The following is a 27,201-nucleotide window of genomic DNA, read 5'->3' on the forward strand; positions in this document are numbered from 1 at the left end:
AAGATTATTGAGCATATACTGGAGGCTATGCCCATACCCTTTGCAGCCAAGAGAGAAAACTAGATTAAATGATTTTCGCGCATTAATCTTTACTCTTATAATAAACGTAAACATAACACGAAAGTTTTACATATATTTGTCTGTCGACATCGACTTTACTTTTTATTATTGCACACTAATTGGGGTCGCTGTTTAACTTAGGGTTGTGTTGCCTATTTAATCTTACATACAAACATAATCTCATTTACATCAATACCTCGTCCATAAATTAATTTATTTATAGAGGCTTAAGTGTTCGTATGTATCCATATTGTTTCACTGCAAAAGACGCAATAGGAAAATCGTTGTACTTGATTTTGTATCTGTATCCTCAAGCTACGTCTGCCCTGGAGGGTTCAATCGCCGAGCTTCATGAGCTCGATGGCAGTTGGTGCTCTTGCTGATGCGAGTGTGAATGGAATCGGTGCTGTTGGTCGTTGCTGGTGGCACTGCTAGTAGTGTTGCCGTTATTACTGTTCTGCTGCTGGTCTGCCTCACTTTTTACTCCGGATCCAGGAACAGGAACAGTGCCAGTGGCCAGTCGGAACGCCGCCTCGGTGTGCGAGCGCAAAATCGCCTCTGCCTGATGCATCCGGAGCGCTGTCTCCGGATCCGGGAGGTGGTGGGGTGTGTTGTGCGCCTGGGGGTGGGGATGAGCCTGTTGGTTGGTGGGACTGATGGCGTGCTGAGAGTAGTTGGACGTCTGCTGATGGTGCTGCTGCTGGTGGAGAACTTCGATTGCATGCATTCCTCCTAGGCCAGGGTCTGGCTCAAGTGAACCACGCATCATGTGCACGTTCATGTTCATTGCGATCGATGCGGCAGCAGATGATTCGCTCTGCAAATTTGGCACATTCAAATTTGGAGATCGTTGAGAGCGGGTGTGGCTGTTGCTGGGGTGAGTATGCACCAACAAATGGGACAATTGTTGCTGTTGGTGCTGAGGCGCCTGCTGCTGCTGATGGTGATGAGAGTGTGCATGCGTATGCGGATGTGAGTGCGGGTGCGGGAGTGGATGGTGTGACTGAGTGTGATCACCGTGCTGAAAGTTAAATAAAATTCTAATATAGTGACCAGGAATTCCCATCAACAGCACAAAGGTTGATCAATTTCATAAAAGATGCGTTAATAAGGCGACCAAAATTGAATCGTGTTTTCCCTGATTATAACACTTACATGCTGTTGGTAGGCGGCAGGGCCGTTGCTGGAATTGTTCATTCGCATGGCAGCGGCCAAATTGACCACAGCAGCTTGGACTGCCGCGCTCGGCACTGCTGTGGTGTCCACTCCGTCCTGCGGTCGTGACGCAGCAACGGCAGCAGCAGCCGCGGCCATCAACGACATTCGGTTAGCCACGTGCAGATCCGTATCCATGGTATACTGGCCAGAACTCTGAAGTCGAAGCTCAACCATTTTATTAGAGGCCGTGCTGTTGTTGTTGGTGCAATTATTGTTGTTATTTGTGCTGCTGGTGATGTTCTGGTTGCTGTTCTCGTTTTCACTCAGCCCATGGTCGATGTCTTGGTCCTGATCAGATGCTGTTGATGACGTTAAACGTCCGTTAGAAGAGCATTCGGAGTTCACCGAAGGGGAAGGACACTTCGAGTTAGACCCCTCGGAGTTGTGTGTTCCCATTGTCAGGACGTTCGCGGCATCTGAAATCCCCATTCTGTCGCTAGTGCCACTGCTGGCGGCCAAGGTTACCGCTAGCATGGATTCGCGTTCTCGCTGCTCCGCAGCCGCTCGAGACTGCAATTTGAGATTAGATTGGGATCATTTTTAATTTTCAAAAAAAACTGAAATCGCGAAACAACTTCGCAGATTCCGTTTTTGCTAAGCAACTTGTAACGTACCAAAACGTATTGAGCCGCGAACTGATGTTTTGGATCCATGCGCATCGACTCCATGTGGGTAAGAAGGCCTGCATAAGAGAAAAGCGATTACATTCCTTACACAATGGGTCAACGACTCTGGGAGGTACCATTTTCATGAGTAAAGACTGCCTGGCAAACGCTACAAGGCCACATTCGCAGGCTGTTTGTTAGTTGGGAGGTCTCGGCGTGGCACGCTAGATGTTTCCGAAGGGATCCCTCATTGACGTAATGTTTACCGCACACCGGGCAAGGATGATTTGCTGTCCTTCGCTTTCCCAAATAGCTGTCGATTAAGTTGGGGCCACCGGCAGTGGCCTGATTGGAGCTCTGCGCGCAGCTCGAATCCGATGTAGTGTGCGCAGAAATTTGATCGTTGGCAATTCCACTCCCATTTCCGTTCCCACTGCTAGTTCCCGGATTTATTTCACTGAATTGGGATAGGGCTGGCAAAATGACACAATTAACGTTGTATATTAAACAAGAAAGAAAGTTAACTTCGGCAAGCCGTATACTTAATCATACAATATACGTGGGGAAACCCATCGTAACCCGCCATCTTACGCGGACAGACTGCGTCTACTGAACCTGCCCTCCCTCAAGGATCGTTGGACCTTCCACGGTGTAATGATCCTTCACTAACTAAGCGCTAAGCAAACTACCTTCTCGGACAAATGCAGTTCTCCATACCTATAAAGTCTACTCGTCACTTTCGACCTATTTCCCTAATATTTGAAAAAAGGGATTTTGAATTACATGATCCATTTCGCGTTATATGTTCGCAATATAATAAAGAGTAATTTTTGATATTTACTGAATGTTCGTAAATGTAAATGTAACAAACATAATAACCCATCTGTCTTCACCACCGCCCACTTGATGTGAGACGGTTACTTTGTTTTTTTGACAGATATTTGCTACCTTAAATTAAATAAATAAAAATATATATAAATAAATGTTAGTAACATGTTAAATTTTTATTTTTTAGCAAAGAAAGCTATATGTTAAACAAGAAAAAACGCTATAGTCGAGTCAGATACCCGTTACTCAGCTTAAGGGAGCAAAATAGGTATGGAGATATATGTACATATAAGCAGCAAGGCGATATTTTAGAGAGTCACCTACCGGATATTTTGATACATGTTATGGGCGGCAGACAGATTTAAGCGTTTAAACCGTTTGGGGCGTTAGAATGGCCGTGGCACATTTTTAGTCAGTCAATTTCAATTAAAATTTTGTTTCTATCATAAAAACTGTAGGCGCTACAGATTTTCGCGGATTGATTAACGCCAAAAAGATGGCGATTAATATATATACATAAAAGATAATAAAAAGGTATCGAAAAAATCATAAGAACGTATTATACTCCACGAGTATGGGTACAATTTTTAAAAAATACTGTTTAAATATGGACTATAAAACTATTAGTCGTAAAACTATGTCATCATTTTCTTACCTGATCCACTTGGCGGGGGGCTTTTTTCTTTATGAACGTGCTTCATGTGGGCCACAAGGGCTTCGGTGCCAAGGAAAAGTTTATGGCACACAGGACAGGACGTAGCGTTTGGGCCACCTATTAGTGCGGCGTGCTGCTGCAAGACACCAAGATGCAGCTGTAGCTCCTGTTCGAAACGCGCGGTGTTTTCGGTTGCAACAGGATTTTTGATGGGTCGAAAGGGCAAGGGATCGACACGAAGATCAGGTTCGAGGTAATGGGCGATATCGGAGGGTTTAATACAAAAGGCAATCAAAAATGCGACATGTCAGGCAGCTTTGAAGACAACGTGTGCTTACCTTAGATGTGTGGGTGCGCAGGCTAGACTCAGTGGCGAATCCTTTGCCACAAATATTACAGTGAAAGGGGCGGTTCTTTGCACGTTCAACCTGAGCGTCGTGGTTTCGTAGATGCTGCTGCAGATTCGAAAGCTGTATGAAGGCTCTTCCGCAGTCTGGTAGGTGGCATTTGTAGGGTCGTTCTCCTTAAAAGTTTTAAAATTTGTATTATCTTGAACATATTTTTTCTGTTAAAGGTGTGAAACAAAAATGGACAAGTCATCGCTTCCATTAAATATCGTAACTATTTTCAATAGTTATAGATTAATAAAATGATAAATGAACATAAACGAGCGCTATTTTCGACGGCCTCGACTTTTAGACACCTGTTACTCAGCTAAATGTACTGTGAGAAAGATGGATTTAAGCATGCGGCAGATCGGTCGAGATGGCACATTTTAAAGGCGTATGATTAGGATGGGTGTTAATAACACTAGTTTGCTGCCAAACAACTTCAGCTTTAAAATCGCATAATTTGGGCTACCTGGTGTCATGCAGGTGTCACTCAGAAATTATTATCAAAGAATAGTTATTGGGATATGTGCTAACAACATGTTTGTTTCCAACTGTTTGGCAAGTAGAACTATCTAAAAAAAATTGTAAATGTAAGAATGAACTTTGGTTTTTTTATAGGAATATTAACTTCTACTCTTGGGAATATTATTCTTTTAATATTTCAGAATTTAGATACAACAAGGAAGGAAGAAAGCAAAAGTGAATGGAGATATATGTATACCGGCTATTTCAGTATATGTTATATGGACGGCAGAAAGATTTAAGCGTTTAAGCCCTTTGTGAGACAAACACATTTCAGTTTAAATTTTATTTTTATCATTAAAACTGTAGGCACTACAGGTTGTCGCGGATTGTAGGAGTGGGTAGTGGCACCCCGCCGAAGTTTGTATTCCCCTACAGCTATAAGAAATATTCAATGTTAGTGAAATTAAAAAAAAAAAAATTTGTAAAGAATTATTTCATTATTTCTCCGACCGTTTCTTTGATAGCAATATGTTAGAATCGCCCGATTTATTTTAAATTCAATTTAATAAAAATCTGACTACTCTAACATATAGATGTCAAAAAATTGGTCTAAAAATAAGAATGAAATAATTTTGTTTAATATCACTGAAGTCAGCCACAATCCTTAAAAATGTTACATGGTGTTACTAAGGTGGAATATTTCTTATAACTGCAAGGGTATACAAACATCGGCTTGCCGAAGTTAACTTCCTTTTTTGTTTTATTTGTATTTTAATTATTAGTGTGGGCGGCAGTCCACTTAGTCACGAAGCTTACCAGGAGGGTGTGCGAAAGGCGCCTTCGCCTATGTATATACCCGAAAAAATCCAAATCTACAGTAATCGTCCGATTAAAGGTATAGAAATAACTAAAAGAATTCCATACCAAGTCTTTATGATAATTATCGTTTGGGAGAAAGAGCGGTAAAAGTAAAAACTTGGAAAATTTGATCTGATGGGGCCGGTGGGGATATTCACCCCCGCTATTCATCTAGCTCTACTCTCAACACGCGTCAAAATCGGTTGCTAGGTTCAAAAGTAATTCGCAAGACAAGATTTTGGGGGACTTCTCAAAATGAAAATCAGATTTTGTTAGGACAAACTCCCAAAATGTTTCTAGAGAGTCCTGAAAATTCTAGATGATGTTAAACAGCTCAATATAAGAAACATTAGTTCTACCACTTTTTTAAAATCCTTCGTCTTTCTTTCGTCTTTCTAACATGATTTGTATAGATACCACCGTTTAATTCTTTTTTCAGAGTAATCATTTAAATTCTTATAAACTTCTTCTGAAGTTTCTGCACAAGTTATTAAAATAGGTAAAGGCGCTTAATTGACTGATTGACTTCATTTAATATGATTAAAAGCACGCTCTTGCAATTAATGCGGACTTAAAATATTTTGTGACTCGTTTGAGTCAGGTCATTGCTGTACCAATCTAAAGAAACAGCGAAAAAGGCAGTGACGCATTTTAGATTTAAATTAAAATTAATTTCATTTAATGGCGCAATTAAGTAAAAAATGGAAGACCAGCAACCACTACGAAGACAGAGCAGCCTGGTGACTAAAACGTTTAAGCTACTTAGTGTCACTTTGCCTGCAAGTACCATTAAATACAAATAAATAGTCGCAAAGTGCAGTCGTGTAGACGAAGCTGCGGTCGAGTCCCACGTTCAGGACCGGACGCAAGCCACGGCCGAGGCGCAAGTTAAAACCTTCGCCAAACCGCCGACTAAGAAAGCCGGAGCAACTGCAGGTTCGCACTCCGGAGGCACGTAGTCACCGCCTAAACGCCACTTCATTTGACCTGTCACTTAAAGCGCCTTAAAGGCTGCACTGACCGATTTGCAGCTTAAACGACTTTGCGGGCCTTCCCCGCGTAATGGGCTTCCTATCCCTTATCCACCCCGCCGGGTTGGCTTCGCGCCGTCAGATCTTAAGAAACCGGCCGGGCCGGGACCCTGTATGTTATAATTACCCAATCCTGCTCCGCGTAGATGGGAAACCCCGTCCGTTGAAAGGTAGAGTCCCGTAGCTGCCTAGGCTTCTCCTACTACTGGAGTAAGGACCAAACTGGTTTTCAATTAAAGCGTTTTCATTTCACTGTGTCCAAAAAGGTGAGAAGGCACAGAAAAAAAGCGAGGAAGTAAAAATCATAAATAGGAATTGTAAAGTTGCAATCAGGTGTGAACAAGGAGTGGTTGAGGTAAGCTAAAATCGGCGGATGCTGGGAATGGGACCGAAACGCGGAATCTTTCGAGTACAGGAAGGTGAAATGACATTGAATGCAGCTAATGACGTTGAATACTTCTCGCATTGCCAGAACCGTTCGCATATTCATCCCTTTCAGCCGTCGCGAGTCAACCAACTTACGGGATTGAAGGAGGGTTTCGAGGGCGGTATGGGAGCGGATACTGACTCAAAAAGCTCTTCAAGTTTATTTAATTATCTTTGTCATTGCCATTTGCAATACCGACCCGCTGACTTTGCCAGCTGCAAAGATTTGTTGAATGCGGGGCCAAGCACAGGACCTTATTATAGGGACACTAGATTTTAAGGAGGAAGGCGGAAAGCAAGGTCAGACATGCCTTTTCTACGAGTACCAATATAGTCTCGAGAATAGTGCTGGACTGGGACCAGTTTCTGTTTTAATTATTCAAAAACGGGCCCTGAGCATTTTTCATCATCTTGGTAATTACAATTAGAATAATTAGAAATAACTCATAAATTGTCAGACCAGACCCGAAGCTAATGGGCATTTCTTTTGAAAATGTTAAAATACTAATAAAACGCGAACAAGCAAGACTATTTTGTGCTTACTTTAAATCAAGTAAAATTCAGCAAGACGATATTCCTTCATTCATACTCAATTGGGTTGGAAATCTCTGCGTCACTTTTAGCTGAAGCATAAAACGCGCTTAAATTAAGAGTGTTTTTATGAGTGTATAAGTCCAACTTATTGTTTAACTCGGTATATAAACAAACCACCTCCTAACGATATAGAATGTCGAGACATGAGACAAATACATGCTGTAAACCAGATCTGCCATTACTCAGAAAAAATCTAGTTTTTAAAAAGAACGAAGATTTATCATAACTAAACGTAATATGTTAGTGTAAATTATTACTTTAAAGCACAAAACTAGATAACTGCTTTTCCATATTTCCGACAAATGTCCAATTGGTTTTATTAAACAGTGTTAAAAGGGCAAATTTATTTATCCTTTCCCCGACTACGGAGGTTGTGGAACAAGCATAAGCAAAAACGATTTTGAAGGACTTCTCAAATGAGTTAGTTCTGTTTGTGAGTTTGTCCCATTACGATGTTTCAGGATCCTAGAAATTTTAGACGAAATTAAATAGCTGAATATTAGAAACATTAGTTTTACCAGGTATTTTGAAATAATTTGTACGTTTTTTAACACGATTATCGAAATACCATCGTTCAAAGATCAAAAGAGATTTTGCTCCTATTTTTTCTTAATTTTTATACCCTTGCAGAGGGTATAAGTTGTCAGTCAGAAGTTTGCAACGCAGTGAAGGAGACGTTTCCGACCCCATAAAGTATATATATTCTTGATCAGCTTCACTAGACGAGTCGATCTAGCCATGTCCGTCCGTCTGGCCGTCTGTCCGTCCGTTTCTACGCAAACTAGTCTCTCAGTTTTTAAGCTATCGGGCTGAAACATACCCAAATGTCTTCTTTCTATTGCAGATAGTATATAAGTCGGAACCAGTCGGATCAGACAACTATATCTTATGGCTCTCATAGGAACTATCGGGGAAACACTTTAAAAAAATTATATTTTCCGTGTTTTTATCTTATAACCTTCTGGGCTTGGAAATAACATTTTCTAGTTAGTTCTGAATTTCGAATTAAATTTTATCAAAATCGGACGACTATATTATATAGCTGCCATAGAAACGATCGGAAAGTTAGTTGGAAAATATGAATAAATTATATCTTTGGTGCTTTTTAACACATAATCTTCTAAGTTTAGAAATAACATTTTTTAATTGGTTTTGAATTTAAAATTAAATTTGATAAAACTCTGACGTCTATATCTTATAGCTGCCATAGAAACAATCGCAAAATTAGTTGGAAAATATGTAAAAATTATATCTTTCGTGTTTTTTAACATATAACCTTCTAAGCTTGGAAATACAATTTTTTAAATTTTTAAGAATTTAGATTTCAATTTAATAAAAAATGACTACTCATATGTAAGAGTAGAAGTAAAAATATAGTGTAAAAAAAGAATGAAATCATTTTTTTTAATATAACTGAAGTCAGCAACAATCCTTAAAAATTTCACATGGTGATACTAAAGTTGATTATTTCTTATAACGCAAGGGTATACAAACTTCGGCTTGCCAAAGTTAAATTTCTTTCTTGTTTCCTATTTTTTAGATAAATCTTAGAATGATATTTCTTAATGTTTTAAATGCAACACATTATTGTATAAAGTGACGTTTTAAAATTTGTATTCAACAAAAATGGCCACATATACTAGTTCAGATCTTTTAACACTGCCTGAGCGTTACATTTTTTTTGTGCGTATCCATATATTTTAGGGTCTTAGAATGATTTAAATTGTATGTATGATGATTGTATTCTATGATTTTTATAAAAAGAAGATGAATCATATGATTGATTTTAAAAACAAACACTTCTGATAACAAACAAAAACACCTCTTAAAGAGGTAAAAATGTATTGATGATCGCACCTACAGCAAACAAAAAAATTAAAATGATATTTTGTCACAAAGGTTGGTATCAGAACATTTGTTTGCTGTAGGTGGCTGATAAAGATAAAATAAAAAAACATTAACAAGCTTTATTCAGCACCATACAAATGCTGATCCGAATTAAGAGGGTCTGATTTTACCGCAAAATACAAATCGCCGACAAAAATCAAAACAGTATTTTAATTTTTATTTTTATGTAATCTGATTTTAATTTAGTTATTTAGAAGTAAGCGTATTCGACAGAATTTATTTATATTCCTGATCAGCACCACTAGCCGAGCAGATCTAGCCTTGTCGGGATTTAAGATTAGGGTTCCTTTAACTTCGTACGCTGCCCAATTTGTTTAGCGAATATGCCACTACCACTCTGGCACCCAAAACTGTTGGCCCTACAGTAAAAGTGCTAGACAAACATTTTACTGACATTTATTGTTTTAGTCAAAGGCTATCGATTGATATATAAAAAAATGACAGAAAGTTTGGATACACTATTTAGATTTAGAGAACTTGACACGCCCTCTCTAACGCACACAAACAGTGCTAAAAATGTTTAATTTTTATTTTTAATGAACATTTTTGGTCAGGTTAATACCTATCGATTAGCCTAAAAAAAGTGTGCCAGACGTCAATAACGCTTAAAACTTTCTGCCGCCTACATAACATCGCGGGTAGGTGGCGCCTTACAGTCTTGCTTTGCTGCTTGTATATGTCCATCTCCTCTTTGCTTCCTTCAGTTGAGTAACGAATATCCAATAGTCGAGGCACTCGACCATACACTCTTCATAACGAAACGTGGTCAGCTTTTAATAGAAGTTATTAGAAGTTTGTCAGTCAGAAATTTGCAACGCAGTGTAGGATACGTCTCCGACCCCATAAAGTATATATATACATTTTGATCAGCATCACTAGACGATCTAGCTAGGTCCGTCTGTCTGTCCGTTTTTCCTACCAATTTTCCGATCGTTCGTATGGCAGCTATATGATACAATCGTCTTATTTTGATAAAATTAAATTGGAAATTCAGAACTTATCAAAAAACAAGAAAGGAAGTTACCTTCGGCAAGCCGAAGTGTTCCAGTGATATTATTATAAAATTATTTCACTATTTCCCTGATCGTTTCTTCGACAGCTATATGTTAGAGTGGTCCAATATTTATTAATTTTAATTTTAAAATTCTTAAAAATATATGGTGTTTTTTAACATAACCTCCCACGTTTGGAAATACCATTTATTAATTAGTTCTGAATTTCGAATTTAATTTTATCAAAATCGGACATTGTATCATATACGAGGTGTGTTCAAAAAGTAAGGTGACTTTTTAAATTTCGCGGGCAACATATTTTCGATTATCGATTTTTTTGTTTTGTTATGTTGGTACACTCTTCCCTAACATCTGTACCAAGTTTCAATTGAATCCCCTTTTTTGTTTAGTTGTGAAAGGCGTAAAGGTAACAAGATGTTTTGCGTGCTCAGCGATTTTTTGCTATCGAAAAATATGGATCAAAGGATTTGCTTCAAATTTTGTGTAACAAATAAAATTAAGTGCTCCGAAACACTTGAAATGTTGACAGTGGCATACGGTGAAACTGTTCTGAGTAAAAAAAATGTTTACAAGTGATAAAAACTCTTCCAAGATGGCCGGGAAGATGCCAATGATGAGCCTCGCTCTGGACCCCCAAGCACGTCAACAACTGATGAAAACGTTCAAGCAGTGAAGAAAATTGTTTTGGAAAATCGTCGAATCACTAGCAGAGAAGTTGCTGAAGATGTCGGTATATCGCTTGGCTCGTGTCATGAAATTTTTTCAAACGTTTTGGGCATGAGTCGTGTGTCAGCGAAGTTTGTTCCAAAATTGCTGAATTTTGACCAAAAGAACCGTCGCATGAGCATAGCTAAAGAGCTGTTGGATGACGTCAACAACGACCCAGATTTACTCAAAAGGGTCATAACTGGTGACGACTCATGGGTATATGGTTATGATATCGAAACCAAAGCCCAATCGTCACAATGGAAGAGCCCAGGTGAGCCAAGACCGAAAAAAGCACGCCAAGTTCGATCAAATGTCAAAGTTTTGATCACTGTATTCTTCGATTACCATGGCGTGGTGCATCAGGAGTTCTTACCATATGGTCGTACGGTCAATAAACAGTATTAACTGGAAGTTATGCGCCGTTTGCGAGAAGCAATACAAAAGAAACGTGGAAAATTGAAATTGTGGAAAAACAATTCATGGCTTTTGCATCACGATAATGCCCCTGCTTACTCATCTTTGCTTGTGAGTGATTTTTTGGCCAAAAACAACACCACAATAATGCCTCAGCCACCATATTCACCGGATTGGCCCCATGTGACTTTTTCTTGTTCCCAAAACTAAAGAGACCTATAAAAGGACGGAGATTTGCAACGATTGAAGAGATAAAGACTGCATCGCTGAAAGAGTTCTATACCGAACAGTGCTTATGGGAAGTGCTTTGAGGATTGGAAAAACCGTTGGCATAAGTGTATTGTATCTGAGGGGGATTACTTTGAAGGGGGCAACATTAATATTGATAAGTAAATTAATAGTCTTTCTTGAAAATACAAAGTCACCTTATTTTTTGAACACACCTCGTAGTTTATATATATATATATATATTATAGCTTCGGTGTTTTTTGACATATTATCTTATTATGATGGGAAAATATTTTTAGGAACTTTAAATTCAATTTAATATAAATCGGACGACTCTAACATATAGCTGTCAAAGAAATAATGAAATAATTTTTTTTAATATCTCTAAAGTTAGCCACAATCCTTAAAAATTGAACATGGTGTATTAACGTTGATTTATTTTCAAGGGTATACAAACATCTGCTTGCCGAAGTGAATTTCCTTTCCTGTTTTATTTCAAATTATTTTTCATTCTTATTTAAAATTTTTAACTTGCAGCGAATTATTTTGAATGCGGACGCTACAATAAAAAGTAATGTAAACCGATAGAAATGCATTGAAAGCCATATTTTTCCGCTCTTTTGACTTTTTCTTCATTATGGCTCATAATGACTCGAATTACTCAAATTTACTACAACTCATTATATGTTGTTTACAACAAAATTTAACAAAGGCCTTTAAGGAAGAAAGGACCAAATTAAATAAAATAAGTAATGTTTCCAAAATGGTATGCTAATTTGGTTTTCCGTAGGTACGTTTCATATAAAATATACACGTATGTTCCTCGAACGCGCTTTGACATAAGTGCGGTGCGATTACTCACCTGTGTGCAGGCGCGTGTGCTGCTGGACGTGCGACAGCTGCTTAAATCTACGATCACAATAGGAGCACTTGTACGGCTTCTCTCCAGTGTGCACCCGGATATGTTGCACGAGTTGGTGGTTACTGGAAAAGCTCTTCATGCATTGCTGGCACTGGTGCGGCTTTGTATCCGAGCCAGGCGTGATATTGCCGCTCAAGTTAGCTGTGCCGGTCACGCCGTGGGTTCCAAGGCCGACTCGGGGAATCTGCTGCTGTATTTGCTGCATCGCGCTTTTGTGCATAAAAAGCTGCAAGTGCAAACAACACGTTAAAAAGGCACAGGTTAGTTAAACAAACAGATATGCAACAAACGCTTGACCGTAGGGAGTGTATACCTCAACCTCAAGAACCTATAGATGCATTAAGTTCGCAGCTTACTGTCAGTGCGTCTGTCAATGCTAGTTGTATATATAGACTTTTCTTTTTTACCTTTGCGGTAATGACTAGTTGTATATGTTATTTTTTGTGAACTTTCTATAAAAATGTGTACCGTTGCATGTCGTACAAGTGAAAAACATGTCAGCAAATTATAGCAAGAGGTTTCTTGCGGAAAATTATAAAATGTAAATAAACATGTATGTTAGTGGTAAAGGTAAGGTTTTTTGTTGGGGGTAAGCTGCTTACTCACAACGTGAGGTCATCATTCGTTCTGCTGATTTTTAACAAATTTATTATTTGGGCCAATACCAAGCCAAAAAATTTTTTAACTCCAATAATAGCACATATACAATAAGTAGCTGTCTCTTTCGCTTTAAAATTTTTACAAAATTATGCATATAAAAAGTCTTTTTAGGCGACACTTGTAGAGATTAACTTCTTCAGGCTATTATACTAGTTTTCTTCGTTTGGCTGACTTTCAAAATTAAAGTGCTTATCCCTTGTTTTTTTATATATATCCCTTTTTGGTTTTTGGAATTAAGTATTTTATTATTATCTGCTTTGTTGATATTTCCTCCAAATTCGTTCAAACAATTTCTTTTAAAAATGTAAACTTTGTAGCACTTGAGGTACCTCAACTTTTGATGTAAAATACGTTTTATTATAACAACAAAAGAAAACGCTATAGTCGATGCCATCGACTATCAAATACCCGTTACTCAGTCAATGAAGCAACGGATACATACAACGGATATTTGTTGATAACTTCTTAATGGATGATCCGATTTCGACTATTTTTGGCATGTAGATTGATATTGATATCCCATAACCTCGAGAATCTGCATGTCAAATCTCTACTTTCTAGCTTTTCAAGCTTCTGAGATCTGAGCGTTTATACGGACGGACAGACAGACAGACGGACAGATATGCAGACGGGCAGACGGACAGGCGGCCATGGCTTCGTGCGCATCGCAAGTTGCACCCTGCACGCCCACAAACGACCATAACACTAAAACATGCCTAACGCTCAAATTTTTTAAAATGTTGAATAGCGTCAAATGAGAAATTGTTCTTATTTATAATACCCATCTACATGACAAAGCGATTTAATTAGGTCGATTCATTAAAAAGTTACAACCAAATGTGATCAATATTTTTCAAAGTCAATTAAGAATGCTGCATGCGCAAATGAGTTCTTTTTACTAATATGTACGCCTCTAAGATGTTAGGGCGCCACTAGTCAGTGGCGCAAGAATGCAATAGGTGGCGTTATAGGTGTGCTTTCGCACTTTCGTATACCATCGATTAAAGCGTTTTCCCTTTTTAAATTTGTATCAGTAAATAATTTAAAATGTTTTGTATGCCGTACCCGCCGAATTACATATTTAACCATTTGCACAGATATCCATACCCGTTAGTCGTAGAGTAAAAGGGTATACTAGATTTGTCGGAATGTATGTACAGGTAGAAGGAAGCGTTTCCGATCCCATAAAGTATGATCTTGATCAGGATCACTAGCCGAGTCGATCTAACTATGTCCGTCTGTCTGTGTGTCTGTCTGTCTGTCCGTATGAACGAGGAGATCTCAGAAAGTATAAAAGCTATAATAGTCAAACTTGGCATGCAGATTCCTTGGCTTCCTTCGCAGCGGGGGCCACGCCAACTCTTACGCCCACATTCCACGAAAATCTGTAACGCCTACAGTTTTTATGATTGAAACAAAATTTTGACTGAATTGTGTTGTCTCATCAATACTTTTGGACTGACCTAAAAAAATGTGCCACGCCCACAAGCGGTTAAAACGCTTAAATCAGTCTGCCGCCCATATAACGTATACTGTAAAAGACTGTAGGTGGCGCCCTAAAGTATCGCTTTGATGCTTATAAAAATTTGCCACGCCCACTCTAACGCCCACAAACGGTTTAAACGCTTAAATCTGTTTGCCGCCCACATAACATCTACAGAAATAGCCGGTAGGTGGCGCCCTAAAATATCACATTGCTGCTTATATATCTCCATTTTCCTTTTGCTCCCTTAAGCTGAGTAAGCGGTACTTGATAGTCGAGGCACTATAACTTTTCGCTATAGTCGATTACTCATTATTAGTCAAGGTCCAAGATTTGAATTCGTAAGGGAAAGGAAAAGTATGTACCATGTAGAAGGAAGAGATTTCCATCCCATAGAGTATATATACCCTTAATAAGGATCATAAACCGACCAGAACTATCCATGTCCGTCTGTCCGTTTGAACGCTGAAATCTCGGAAACTATAAGAGCTAAAAGGTTAGGGTTATGCATACAGATTCTAATCATTGAATCATTGTTTCACAGATGTGCAGCGCCAATTGTACCTCCCACAATCTCCTATAAAGATGGCGTTCAAATTAAATTAAAATTTTATTGATCAATACTTATCTAAGTCTTACCAATTATTATTTTAAAAGTTATAAATCTGTTTCCTATCGAATGCGCCCATTTACGGACTTAACGTATGCGGGTAACATTTGATATAATTTCAAAACTTGAATCGTTCCGCTTTTTATAAATAAATACAAATAAACTAGCTGAAATGCTTTAAGTATTGCCGCTAGGTGCCGTCAGGCTGGCATCGATGCTGTCGTGAAAACAGGTATGCCCTGGGTATTTGAAAGTCGAGGTCTTTTCCTTTTTTTGTGACCTGTTAAAATTTGGCCAGCTGTTTTATACCAATTCGGAGTCTGTCATGACATTTATATTATGCATCACCACCACCAGAACAGATTGTTTACTATAAAATCATATACAACCAGAACGGACGTTAACTTCGGCAAGCCCAAGTTTGTATACCCTTACAGTTATAAGAAATAATCAACGCTAGTAACACAATTTTTAAGAATTATTGCTAACTTAACTAATACAAGAAAAAATTATTATTTTATTATTTCTCAAACCGTTTTTTTTAAGAGCTATATGTTAGAGTCGTCTGATTTTGGTAAAATTAACTTTGAAAAAAAAATTTAAAAATTTGATTACCATATCAAAAACATCAAAGATATAATTTTTTCCCGATTATTCCTATGGGAGCTATAAGAAATCCGTCTGGTTCCGACTTATATACTACTTGCAAAAGAAAGAATACTTTTGGGAAAGTTTAGCCCGATAGCATTAAAACTGAGAGACTTATTTGCTTAGAAACGGACCCACAAACGGACGGACAGACGGACATGGCTAGATCGACTTGTCTAGTGATAGTGAATATATATACTGGGTTATGGGGTCGGAAACCCCTGCGAGGGTATAAAAAAATACACTTTAAGTTCTTTTTAACTTATTAATAATTTTAGGCATTAACTGACATATTTCAACAATTTAGCAATTAAACAATTTTGCCAATAATATTTGTAGTATCTAACCTGCTTAAGCCATCTATGCACATACGAATAAGTGCACTGGAAATGAATTTCCTCTTTCTATCTTCTTCTCGTTTTTTCGAAACTATACATTTCTCATGACATGTATTATTTCCTTTTTTTAAATAATTAGGGAGTAATTCAGTGCGGGGTTTGGTATTCGCCAAAAAGGTTAGAGCTAGGTGCAATGTGGTAGCGAGGAAAAAGGCGAGGCTGATTTCGTGTAGCTCTCTGGTTGGTTGGCGAGCAAGCGATGGTTTGTTTCCACTGGCTCTAGCAACCTTACATCGTATCGCCAGGGCCACTCGGTTTTGTCCGAGACAGACTGCACTTTTTATTCCCTTGGCCCAGTAGGTAGCTGGATAGCAAGGACATCACGACTACAGCCGTCTGACTTCGTCCCCTACCCCCAGACCATGAATCGCGTAAAAATGAAATGCAAACACACCCAACGGTCGGCGTTTTCAGGTTCAGCCAACAGGCAGGGAAATGGGGTTGCGATTAAATAAAAAGTCCTTGCATTTCTTGGTAGCTATATGTCGCCCGATTCCCCAGATGTGTTCCCTAGATAGACTTTTTTTGTGGGAATAGAGATAGATATTACGGTTTGCTATGTCCGATGTCGCTAGCTTTTAAGCTGCTCAAATTTTTTACAAACGAGAGAACATTGTCATATTTTAACCATTTTTCTGTCCGTCCGACTGTCAGCTATCGGTCTGAAACTATCCCAAAACCCTTCTTTCTGTTGCAGGTAGTACATAAGTCTAAGGTAAAATAATACATAAAAGACATGTTTTTGTGATTTTTTTCCTGCCGACACAAATGTATTTACTCAACGAATGGTATAATAAAGTATGGCATTCAAATAATGTCTTATACATTTTTTACAAAGATATATTCAAAAATGGCAATGGTAGCAATGGCTCGGACGTGTCTTGATAAAAAATTGAACTGCGGTGCCCCTCATAACTCGGTGCTGGATCATCAGAAATCAAAAAATCCAAGTCCATTTGTTAGATAATAGTTTGCCCAGATAACGCTCGATTTTTTTTAATTCCAATTTTTGAATTTTTTTGAAGAATTTGAAGTGAAAATTCCAATTTTTAGGAAAATATCGGATAATTTGTCATTGTAAAACCAAAATTAAGAAGAAAAAACTCGACAGCGTAACCTTGTAAAATATGTACAGAAACAGTGTTTAAAATTTTAAAAGGATCGGTGCAAGAGATTTGAAGTTATGGGGGACACCGACTTTGAAAACGTGAGTTGTGGGAAACACGCTTTAAAGTTTTAACACAAAATACAGTGTAGAATAAAAATAATAAAACTCATAACTTGATCAATTTTGCTTTAATTGACTTTAATTAACTGCAAATTTTGACACAATTTTACCCCGATAGGTTTGAAGCTGAGAGATCAATTTGCGTGGAAACGACCTGACGGACAGGTCTAGGCCACTGATTTTTTATTTTAAGGTTTCAATTTATGTGGCCTTTAACTGCATCAAATATGACGATTTCGCCCTAAATATGAGAAAATAGATATTTCATGTTTCTGAGTTCAACCAATAAGTATTGGCAAACCACGGTTGGCGCACATTCGGACTATGTCTTAATCAAAAGGTAAGAAAATATGAAATATGACGCTAAATTGCACACCTCAACCTCAAGATCCCCTATTTTCTAAGATCACAGCGCTCAAATGGACACACGGACATGGCTAGATCGACACAAAGACCCGATCCTGATCAAAACTATGCAATACAGCTTCGCTACTCTCAGTTCAGGGTATAAATATAATACAAGCTTTTGTGAAGATGTAAAATTGAGGGTGCCGCCCAAAACTATGCAATGACTTATTTGGCACACTGAGGAAAATCCAGTACATGTAGATGGCTGAACTCTGAACTGGAAATAGTTTAACTCTGCCCAATAAAGATTTTCATTTACTTTAATAATATTCTGAACATTGTCGAATGAAATTGAAACACGAAATCTTAGAGAACAGGCAACATGTCATTTTTAAGTCCTCCATTCGTTTTGGTTTTTATTTTCGCTTCCTTCTTCTCGCAGTCTCTACCCTCAGCCTTCCGCCCTCTGCCAGCACTCGACCCCTAGTGCCAGGGACGCAAACTCAAAGAGGGATGGACTTAGGTCCACCGGACCTCTTTCGCTCTATCTTAGGGGTAGCAGGAGGCGGTAACCATCGCTTCTTTTCGCTTCGCTCGGCGTGTGGTCGAGGTGAGTGAAATAAAAATGGTTGAAAAAACGTGAGGGGTGGACAAATGAGTTCGTGCGGCTGGGGGAGAGTTCGTTGGTTCGTATGTAGCAGCACACACACGTAAGCAGGGACTGGCGAATGTGTTTATGTCTGCGCCTCAGTCGTGGAAGACAAAACATCCGAGGGAAGGTCAATTGTTCGGGACGCCGGTGTCTTTAAATGAACGCAAAAGCCGTTGTTGCCGTGCTGTTTTCTGAGTGATTTCAGAAAGGCTCTTGTGAGAAAACGTTCGACTATGCTGTACACATTGCCCATGAAACAGTGCACTGGAAACTAGATAGGGCTCAACCAAGCGCGGGGGGGTTTTCGTGGGCCCGGAGCTTTTACAATCAGTTGATTTTTCTGCATGTTGTGATACCCTTTAAATGCATGTTTTTCCTACAGCCCCCTTATGGCCAGATTTTATGCCAAGGCTGAGTTGGCAAGGCAAAGTCTTATACCGCTGAGGCCCGATAAATTCCCAGATAAATTTACACTTTTTTTCTAAAACAAAGTGTGTGCATTTTTTTCTTATCCAATTTATCGAAAATTAAACTACATAAATGCTTAGGACAACTAAATTTACCCTTTGTGCAGGCCTGTGGGCGTTCAATTATTTTTATGTAGTCGGATATAAGAAATACTTGAATAGCTAGTTTTCGATTCTAACGGGAGGTGTTTGGTATAAAATAAGTGACGTAAAATGGTGGTTGGTATGTTAAAGGTCGGGAAAGTAGGCCTACAAATGCATAGAAAATATTTGAGGAAACACATTTTTTGTTAATAGTTGTGAACTAAATGCATTAAACCGATAACTCTAGTTTGAATTTTAATAAAAACATAATGCTCTCTTTAGGTTCGCATCATCATTTTGTTCAAAGTTTGATGCGATCGACTATTAGATACCCGTTACTCAGCTAAGGGAAGTGCACGGAGAAAAAGTGCATATAAGCAGCAAATAGTCTCTTTCCAATATTGCACACTTGATTAGTCCATATTAAAAGCCTTTTTTTATCAATAACATATTTTTAAAATGTCGGTGCCTGACGGGTTATATGGTTATGGTCTTTTGCGGGCGTAGAGCCCGGCTGAAACAAACTTGTGCTGTTCAATAAGCTCTACACTCCTAGCTTTTAGAGTTACCGAGATCTAAGCCTCGCAGCGGTCACACGGATGGACAGACAGCATGTCTAGATCGACTCGGCAAGTAATCCTGATCAGGAATAAGTTGACCTTTTAGGGTCGAAAGCTTTTTCCTGCTGTTATTATATTATACGAGTAAAATGATGATACTCTGCAAAAAGCATCATTGTTCAGGCTTAGGGCTCGTAGCGCACTGAAGGATTCTTGTAAGTGATGCTCACACAAGGCAAGTCGATATAGGCATGTCCGTCTGTCAATCTGTCAGGATGTATACCTTCTTATAGCCCCTAATCACACCAGTCCCGAATAAACGTTGACCTGCGGAAGGGTGCTTCTCAACCGGTAAAAGCTCAATGTTCCAATGTACCCAAAAAGATTTGTAAATAAGAGAAAATAAAATAAAACAGTGCATAATATTACTGATACATACATTTAATTTATAAATAGTTTGTCGTTGCTTACATGTTTTTAAACAATAAACTTAAAAAGCCATTAATAGTAGAAATGATACATAATACAAACTATTTTTAAGAAATAAACATTTTACTTGCAAATCAAAGTTGAGGAAGCGGGTGTCGACGTCTGGCTTTCTATTCGCAGGTGAGGTGTTGTTTAGCAAAATCAGCAATATGTTATATGTTATGTGTTATAAAAGTTACGAGAGGTTTTTAAACTCTTTTCGCAACCAAACTGAATAAGCCCACTAAAATATTTTAAAGGAAAATAAGTGACAAAATCTAACTCTAGACAGCAGTTTCACACTTCCCCCAGCCCAAGAAATAACGATCGTGGGGCGCCCAAATTAAGGCTAGTTATTGGTAAGTAAGTGTTCGGTGATGTGATGGGATGTGCTGTTCTGCAGCTGAAGCTGAGATCGTGTCTTTGACGAGGAAGAGTACTATACACAACGGAACAGATGCCAACTCACTCGTTGCAGGGTTGACCAACATTCTTCAAGGGTGCGTTCACTGATCGCGGCTGCGCTGCTCGACCGGGATAGCTGAAGCTGAAAACAATCGAAGGGACACATTTTAATCATAAGTTAGCTGGCGAACAATGTTTGTTTCTTATATGGGAAAGATAGGCGGGAAATATGAAATTACTAGGTTAAATGTTGACATTGAATATATGTTTTTTTCATAAGAATACTTGGACTTCCATTTTCAGTGCTATTTACTTCGAAAGGTTCTAGTGTTGGCACTAGATGCAGAACGTGGAGTGATTTACTTTTAGTGTTTCTGGCTCTTAAAAACCTAATTTCATCATCATTTTAGGATATTTAAAATGTTCCCAGACCAATATATCACGTATAAAGGTTGCATTATTCTCCACTTGTACTCAAACCCATTTTTGTGCCATTTTCGACGGCGTTCCTAAAGTGGGTTTAAGTATTACGTGTTTAGCTTGTCTAGCTAAAATGTTGCACTACCGCTAAATATTTTGTTATTGAAACCTGATTCACCTTACACGCCAGAGGTGTTTTAAGATGGCACCTATTCTATATCAGAAACTAGATTACTTCTTATCGGTAATTAGTATTTTCTCTTGTTGGTTGCTCACGCCACGGCTGCAGTAATTATAGAAAAATATTTCTACTTAGAACTCTAAAAACAAAAGCGGGCATTTTTAGGTGGTGAAATAAAAATTAAAAATTACATCGTGCTCCTTTTCACAGTCAAGTGTCATTGTATACGATAGCGATCTAAATAGCCGATCGTAAAGCGAAACAAAACGGAACGGAACGGAACGAATACAACACAGTTCCTTTGCGGTGTGTATATTTTTGTTTTTATCCAGTGATTAATTTTGGGGACAGGTTTCCTGGCTTGCGAACTGTGCGGCACTTGGCTCGCATGTCAGGCGGATCTTAGCACTGGCTAGCTGCTCCAGCGACACAGCCCCTGAAGGACGCAATATCGGCTCAATTTGTTGGATCGGCAAGAGAGTTGTTCAGCCGCGAATGCCCTTCAGAGGTGCAGAGTATCGGTGGTCAGTGCAGTAAGTCACTCGGACTCGCGACCACGAAGTAGCTTGCGAACGAACGCACTGATTTTAGTTTCGTGAGGATATTTAGCTACGCGAAGCAGCACACCACGGAGCACACAACCTTACGGTCTGATGTCCTTTGAACTTCTGCCGGCACGGCGAATTATCATCGGCAAACGGGACACTGCGTGACTGCCAAGGGGTTCTTCTTAAACTATCCCGCTGCTGCCTCGTCGTCTCTGTCTCTGTCTCTGTCGCTGCCGCTGCCGCGGTCGGGCTTCTAACTCGGCATCTCTTTCTCTATGCGCTATTATTGTTTTCTTGAGGAAACAAGCGCGGAAAGGACGGAGTTTTCAAAAAGGACGGAAGGAAAAAGCTCCCGAAAGAAGGCATCTGCATCTTGCGCTCTCTTCTCTCTTTCCCTGAGAAGGCAGAAAGGAAGGCGGGCGGGGCAGGGACGACAAGTCGAGGGAAACAAAATTATGGCAGCGGCGGAGTTTACGTCTGTGCTAGGAACAGTGGGCTGACTTTTATATCCTTGTATACCTAAGTGTGCGGGCGCGTGTGCGTGTGCGTGTGGTGCTATAGAACTGAACCTGAACTTGCATCCCCGTCTCGGTCCCCAAGACTCGCCTTACAAGTCAACTGAGGCTAAGAATTTCGCACACTTTCGCGTACATAGAGGGAGAGGCTCGACAACGGGGGTTACTTCGGTGCTTCAAGAAGAAGCAAAGCTAAAACTAAGCAAGGATAAGAACCGCTCTCTGCCGGCACCCGCACTCTCGCCTACCATCTCTCTCGGACCTTCGCTCTCCCTTGCTCTTACTGCCAACTATAGTAACTTAACATAGCCATTCCACACCACACCACTCCACACCACACCACCATTTTCCATTGCCCCTCTCTAATTTTCGACCGCTTTCCCCGAACTAGTCGGCACACAGAAAGATATACCGGTGGCCAACGGGTGGTAGTTTAAGATAGCAAAAGAGAAGCGCTGCCGCTATAGCTACCGACTGCCGACTCGCGAAGAAAACTGGCTGCTGTCCCGCTAAGTACGAGGTAGATTCTTGAGACTTGAGCGAGCTCGTGGACGCAATGTTCCCCTCTTGAGTTGAGCTGGAACGAGGGCAGCTTTCAAAATTTCCCTGCTGGAATACGGGGTTGTTTTGATGTACTCTTAAAATAGAAGCGGACTGAATTAGGGGAAAGGAGAAGAGCGGCATGGATAAAGAGAAAATTGTTGAAGCTTGAATAAAACATAAACTCGGGTTCACTCTTACTGAAAGAAGTGGTCAAAACGAGTTCACTTTAAAACTTTTTACTTTTTGTGCAAATAAAAAAGAAACTTCCAAGGTCGTTAGTGACATAGCCAGCCTACCTTTTCACCACTTCTTAAAGGGTTCCACTAAAATATTAAAAAGCTAAACATTTAAATACCTGCATATTGAGTGGTTTTTGCTAGTTTTCTTAAAAATCTGAAAGTGATTTATACCAATGCGGGTTATAATATAAAAATATTTTTCATCAGGCTCACTAGCCACTAGGTTGATCTGGCAATGTCCACGCTAGGACTTGGACTTTTCATGTACGCTCCTGGGCTTCGTGCGCAGCGCAAAGTTGTTTCAGCAGGGTGCCACGCGCAGTCTAACGCCCACAAACGTTCAATACGCTTGAAATCTAAATATTGAATAACTAAATAGCTAACTGATTAATTAAATAATTAACTAAATAACTAAATAGCTAAATAAATAACTAAATAGCTAAATAATTAATTAAATAATTAACTAAATACCTAAATAACTAAATAGCTAAATAAATATCTAAATAGGTAAATAAATAACTAAATAGCTAAATAATTAATTAAATAATTAACTAAATACCTAAATAACTAAATAATTAATTAAATATTAACTAAATAACTAAATAGGTAAATAAATAACTAAAAAGCTAAATAATTAATTAAATAATTGACTAAATAACTAAATAGGTAAATAAATAACTAAAAAGCTAAATAATTAATTAAATAATTAACTAAATAACTAAATACCTAAATAAATAAATAGCTAAATAATTAATTAACTAAATAACTAAAAAACTAAATAACTAAATTGCTAAATTATTAATTAAATAATTAACTTAATGTATCATTAAAAACATTTTAGTCGAACAAATTATATCAGAACTTTTTAAGCTGATATCAATTAACGACCAAATTTTGAATGGTTTACATCGGTTTATTAGGTTATGCATCGAGCCGAGCCACTATAGAATTGCTTCGTTTTTATACCCATGCAGAGGGTATAATGATTTCAGTCAGAAGTTTGCAACGCAGTGAAGGAGACGTTTCCGACCCCATAAGGTATATATATTCTTGATCAGTGTCACCAGAAGAGTCGATCTGGCCATGTCCGTTTGTCCGTCCGTCTGTCCGTCCGTATGTCCGTTTGGCCGTCTGTCCGTCCGTCTGTCGCAAACTAGTCTCATAGTTTTAAAGCTATTGGGCTGAAACTTTCACAAAAATCTTCTTTCTATTGCAGGTAGTATAGAAAAAACATTTTTTAATTGGTTTTGAAATTGGAATTAAATTTTGTCAAAATCAGACGACTATATCAAATAGATTCCATAGAAACAATCAGAAAATTAGTTGGAAAATATGAAAAAATTATATCTCTGGTGATTTTTAACATATAACCTTCTAAGCTTTGAAATACCGCTTTTTTAATTTTTAAAAATCGGACTACGCTAACATATAGATGTGAAAAAAATGATCTAAAAAAAGAATGAAAAAATTTATTTTTAATATCACTGAAGTCAGCAACAATCCTTAAAAATGTCACATGGTGTTACTAAAGTTGATTATTTGTTATATCTGCAAGAGTATACAAACTTCGGCTGGTCGAAGTTAATTTCCTTTCTTGTTAAATTTGTATTCATTGACAAAACTTAAAAAATTGAAGTGGTATTTATAAAGCTCTTACAACAATACAATTTTTAAATGAGAAAAAAAACATATAGTACCTGAATTTCGTTAGCCATTTTGTCGTTGCTGTACTTAATGTCGGGAGTCGTGGTGCCGCCGGACGCCGTTGTGGAGTGCTGAGGAGACTGCTGACCCTGCGACAGGGTCTTGTTGATCTGTATTGGATCGGGTCTGGTTCCCGTACCTGAGTTGGAACTGCCCCCAGTCCCGGGAGACATAGAAGGGCACTGCGGGGTATGCAAGCCCCGGTCTGCCCCCGTCGTCTGTTGGGTCTGCAGACCGGCCTGCGTCTCCTCGGAGGTCCTCTTACTTGGGATGCCGAGCCCAATGGTCAGCGCTCGTCCATCCGCCTCGGAGACATCGCCCGCCGTCGCTTCGCCCACGTCGTAAAAGTTTGTTCCGTACGTAGGCTGGGATTGCGATTGCGCCTGGGCCAGCGGCTGGCGGCACTCGTTCAGCGGCTGGAGGGTCGGCTTGGCGTCTATCTCCTGCTTGGGCTTGATCCCACACAGGGCGGTCAAGGGGCTGTGGCCATAGTTGCGATGGTCACTCTGGGCCTGGTCCCTCATCGGCGAGAGGTTGTTCTGCATGGCCGTGGACTTCAGGTGGGCCGCCGCAGCAGCTGCCGCAGCTGCGTTGAACAACAGGTGGTGGCTGCTTAGCTGGGGCGACTGTGAGCCTCGGAAGGAGTCGCCCCCGTAGGACTGCTGCCCTGAGTGCTGCTGCAGAATGTGGCTGGACTCGGCCTTGCCGCCCAGAGCAGAGTGGGGGCTGGATACGCCAATAGAGCTGCTGCTGTTTACTACGCCCGAGCCGGTGGCTGGGCCTCCTGGATGGACGTCGGCCAACACCTCGTGCTCCTGCGGAAGGGATTGGTGCAGGGTGTGGTGGGGTGCTTGCGGCTGATTCGGCGAATTGTACTGCAGGCTGAACGGGGCACGTGCATGCTGCCAGAAGTCTGCGGCGTCCATCTTGAACATTCGTAGCAAAATGGTTGTGAGTCGGACCGATCGATGAGACCTTTGTTTTCGATCCTGGACCGAGATCTGCTCTGCCAACTGCCAGTGGTAAGGTCCTGGCTAAAGCATTTTAGCTTCATGTCATGCCACTGCCTGTAAATTAAAATACAAACAGAAACTATGAAAGCATCGCTTATTTCAAAAAAGTTTTTCAATTGGATATTTGCCTAAATATTAAAAAAAAAGTTATCTTTAAAGTCCGACGCGTTTAAAATAATTGTATGTAATATATTCAAACATTACGTTGCAATAGAAAACGCCAGCGCACACAAAAGCCTAAATATCAAATGTCAGACAACGGACTGAATGAAAAATATCAAACAAAAACACCTTACGGATAATTAATGTCAAATTAATACCTACAATGCTTCCAAGGAAATTTCGGTTTTCTAAAGTTAGTTTCCTTTATTGTTTTGAAAAATATATAAAATGGTCACTTTTCCTGTATTATTCTTATATAAGGTTTGGTAAGAGCAAAATATCAAAATTTTTCTTGGGCATTCAAGTAATTAATGAAATTCTTTTTAAAGTAAACAGAAAGAGGTTATTTTTTATCGCTCATTATTTTCAAAACTGTAATTTTTATGACAAAAAGTGTATATATCAAAACTTGAGTAATCTTAGGACTATAAGATTTAAAATTTAAACAGCAAACGTTTTACCCAATTTGAGAAATAAAGCAACAAATTGTTTTAAAAAAACTTTTTGCTATAACTCTACTTCGGTTATGTATATTTAGACATTTTCAATATAGGTAAAGTATCTAGCAAATTGAGTTACCTTTTCAAAGTCATATAGCACGACTCTGTAGTATTTGTGTTTGGAAACTGTATTTGATTTTCCGCTAAGATAGAGGGGTTTTCCAAAAATCTTAGATCAAAAGATTTCTAATACACCCATAAGGTTCTTAATACACCTATAAGGTCCCCAAGACTCTTAAATAAAAAAAGGAATTCATACATACCCAAGAACAAAGGGACAAACATTTTCATTTTGTGGAGAAGAAGAAAACCTTGTTATACCCTTGCAGAGGGTATAATTTCAGTCAGAAGTTTGCAACGCTGTGAAGGAGACGCTACCGACCATACTTGTATATTCTTGATCAGCATCGTCAGCCATGTCCGTCTCACCGTCTGTATGTCCGTCCGTCCGTTTTTACTTAAACTAGTCTCTCAGTTTTAAGGCGTCTATCTTTTTTCTTTTGCAGGTAGTACATAAGTCGGAAAAATTACAAAAAAGTATATCTTTGGAGTTTTTAACATCTAACCTCGTTCGCTTGGAAATAACATTTTTTAATTAGTTCTGAATTTCGAATTAAATTTTATCAAAATCGGAAGACTATATCATATATGTAGCTGTAGTTGGAACGATCGGAAAATTGGTGGAAAAATAATATGATACAAATTACAGCTTCGGTGTTTTTTGACATATAACCTTCTTAGCTTGGAAATAACATTTTTTAATTAGTTTTGAATTTCGAATTAAATTTTATCAGAATCGGACGACAACATCATATAGCTGCCATAAGAACGATGGGAAAATTGGTGTGCAAATTATATGAACAAATTATATTTTTGGTGTTTTTTAACATAACCTCCTACGCTTGGAAATAACATTTTTCAATAAGTTATAAATTTAATTTTATTAAAATCGGACGACTATATCATCTAGCTGTCATGGGAAAGATCCGAAATGGGTGGTAAAATATATGAAACAAATCATAGCTTCGGTGTTTTTTACA

The 27,201-nt window shown here is 38.9% G+C and overlaps 1 protein-coding gene and 1 long non-coding RNA gene across 14 annotated transcripts in view; one reads left to right on the plus strand and one right to left on the minus strand.

Annotated features, from left to right (window-relative positions):
• Positions 1–69: 69 nt before the first annotated feature.
• LOC108035799 (uncharacterized) overlaps positions 70–27,201 on the minus strand; it is a 33,865-nt gene continuing 6,733 nt past the window's right edge. For 6 of the 12 annotated variants that reach the window (XM_050887034.1, XM_050887035.1, XM_050887032.1 and 3 more), the window contains 9 exons: positions 24,480–25,553; positions 20,377–20,478; positions 12,266–12,551; positions 3,705–3,889; positions 3,367–3,532; positions 2,021–2,356; positions 1,893–1,960; positions 1,216–1,788; positions 70–1,081 (listed from right to left, as the gene is read on the minus strand). In XM_050887034.1, the coding sequence (XP_050742991.1) occupies positions 410–1,081; positions 1,216–1,788; positions 1,893–1,960; positions 2,021–2,356; positions 3,367–3,532; positions 3,705–3,889; positions 12,266–12,551; positions 20,377–20,478; positions 24,480–25,421 (3,330 nt within the window). In that variant the 5' untranslated portion in view covers positions 25,422–25,553 and the 3' untranslated portion in view covers positions 70–409. Of the gene's footprint in view, positions 1,082–1,215; positions 1,789–1,892; positions 1,961–2,020; positions 2,357–3,366; positions 3,533–3,704; positions 3,890–12,265; positions 12,552–20,376; positions 20,479–21,128; positions 21,592–24,479; positions 25,554–27,201 lie in introns of those variants that run through there. The other 6 variants (XM_050887039.1, XM_017111543.3, XM_050887038.1 and 3 more) reach the window with 6 other exon arrangements.
• Positions 817–17,977, plus strand: LOC108035820 (uncharacterized). 2 transcript variants are annotated; one of them, XR_006367456.2, is made up of 3 exons: positions 817–937; positions 17,471–17,692; positions 17,758–17,977. It is a non-coding gene; the product is annotated as an uncharacterized LOC108035820 (long non-coding RNA). The 2 variants fall into 2 exon arrangements; XR_001768794.3 differs by lacking the exon at positions 817–937 and adding an exon at positions 12,499–12,585.

The sequence above is a fragment of the Drosophila biarmipes genome, chromosome 4 (assembly GCF_025231255.1).
Source record: "Drosophila biarmipes strain raj3 chromosome 4, RU_DBia_V1.1, whole genome shotgun sequence".
Classification (NCBI taxonomy): Eukaryota; Metazoa; Arthropoda; class Insecta; order Diptera; family Drosophilidae; genus Drosophila; species Drosophila biarmipes.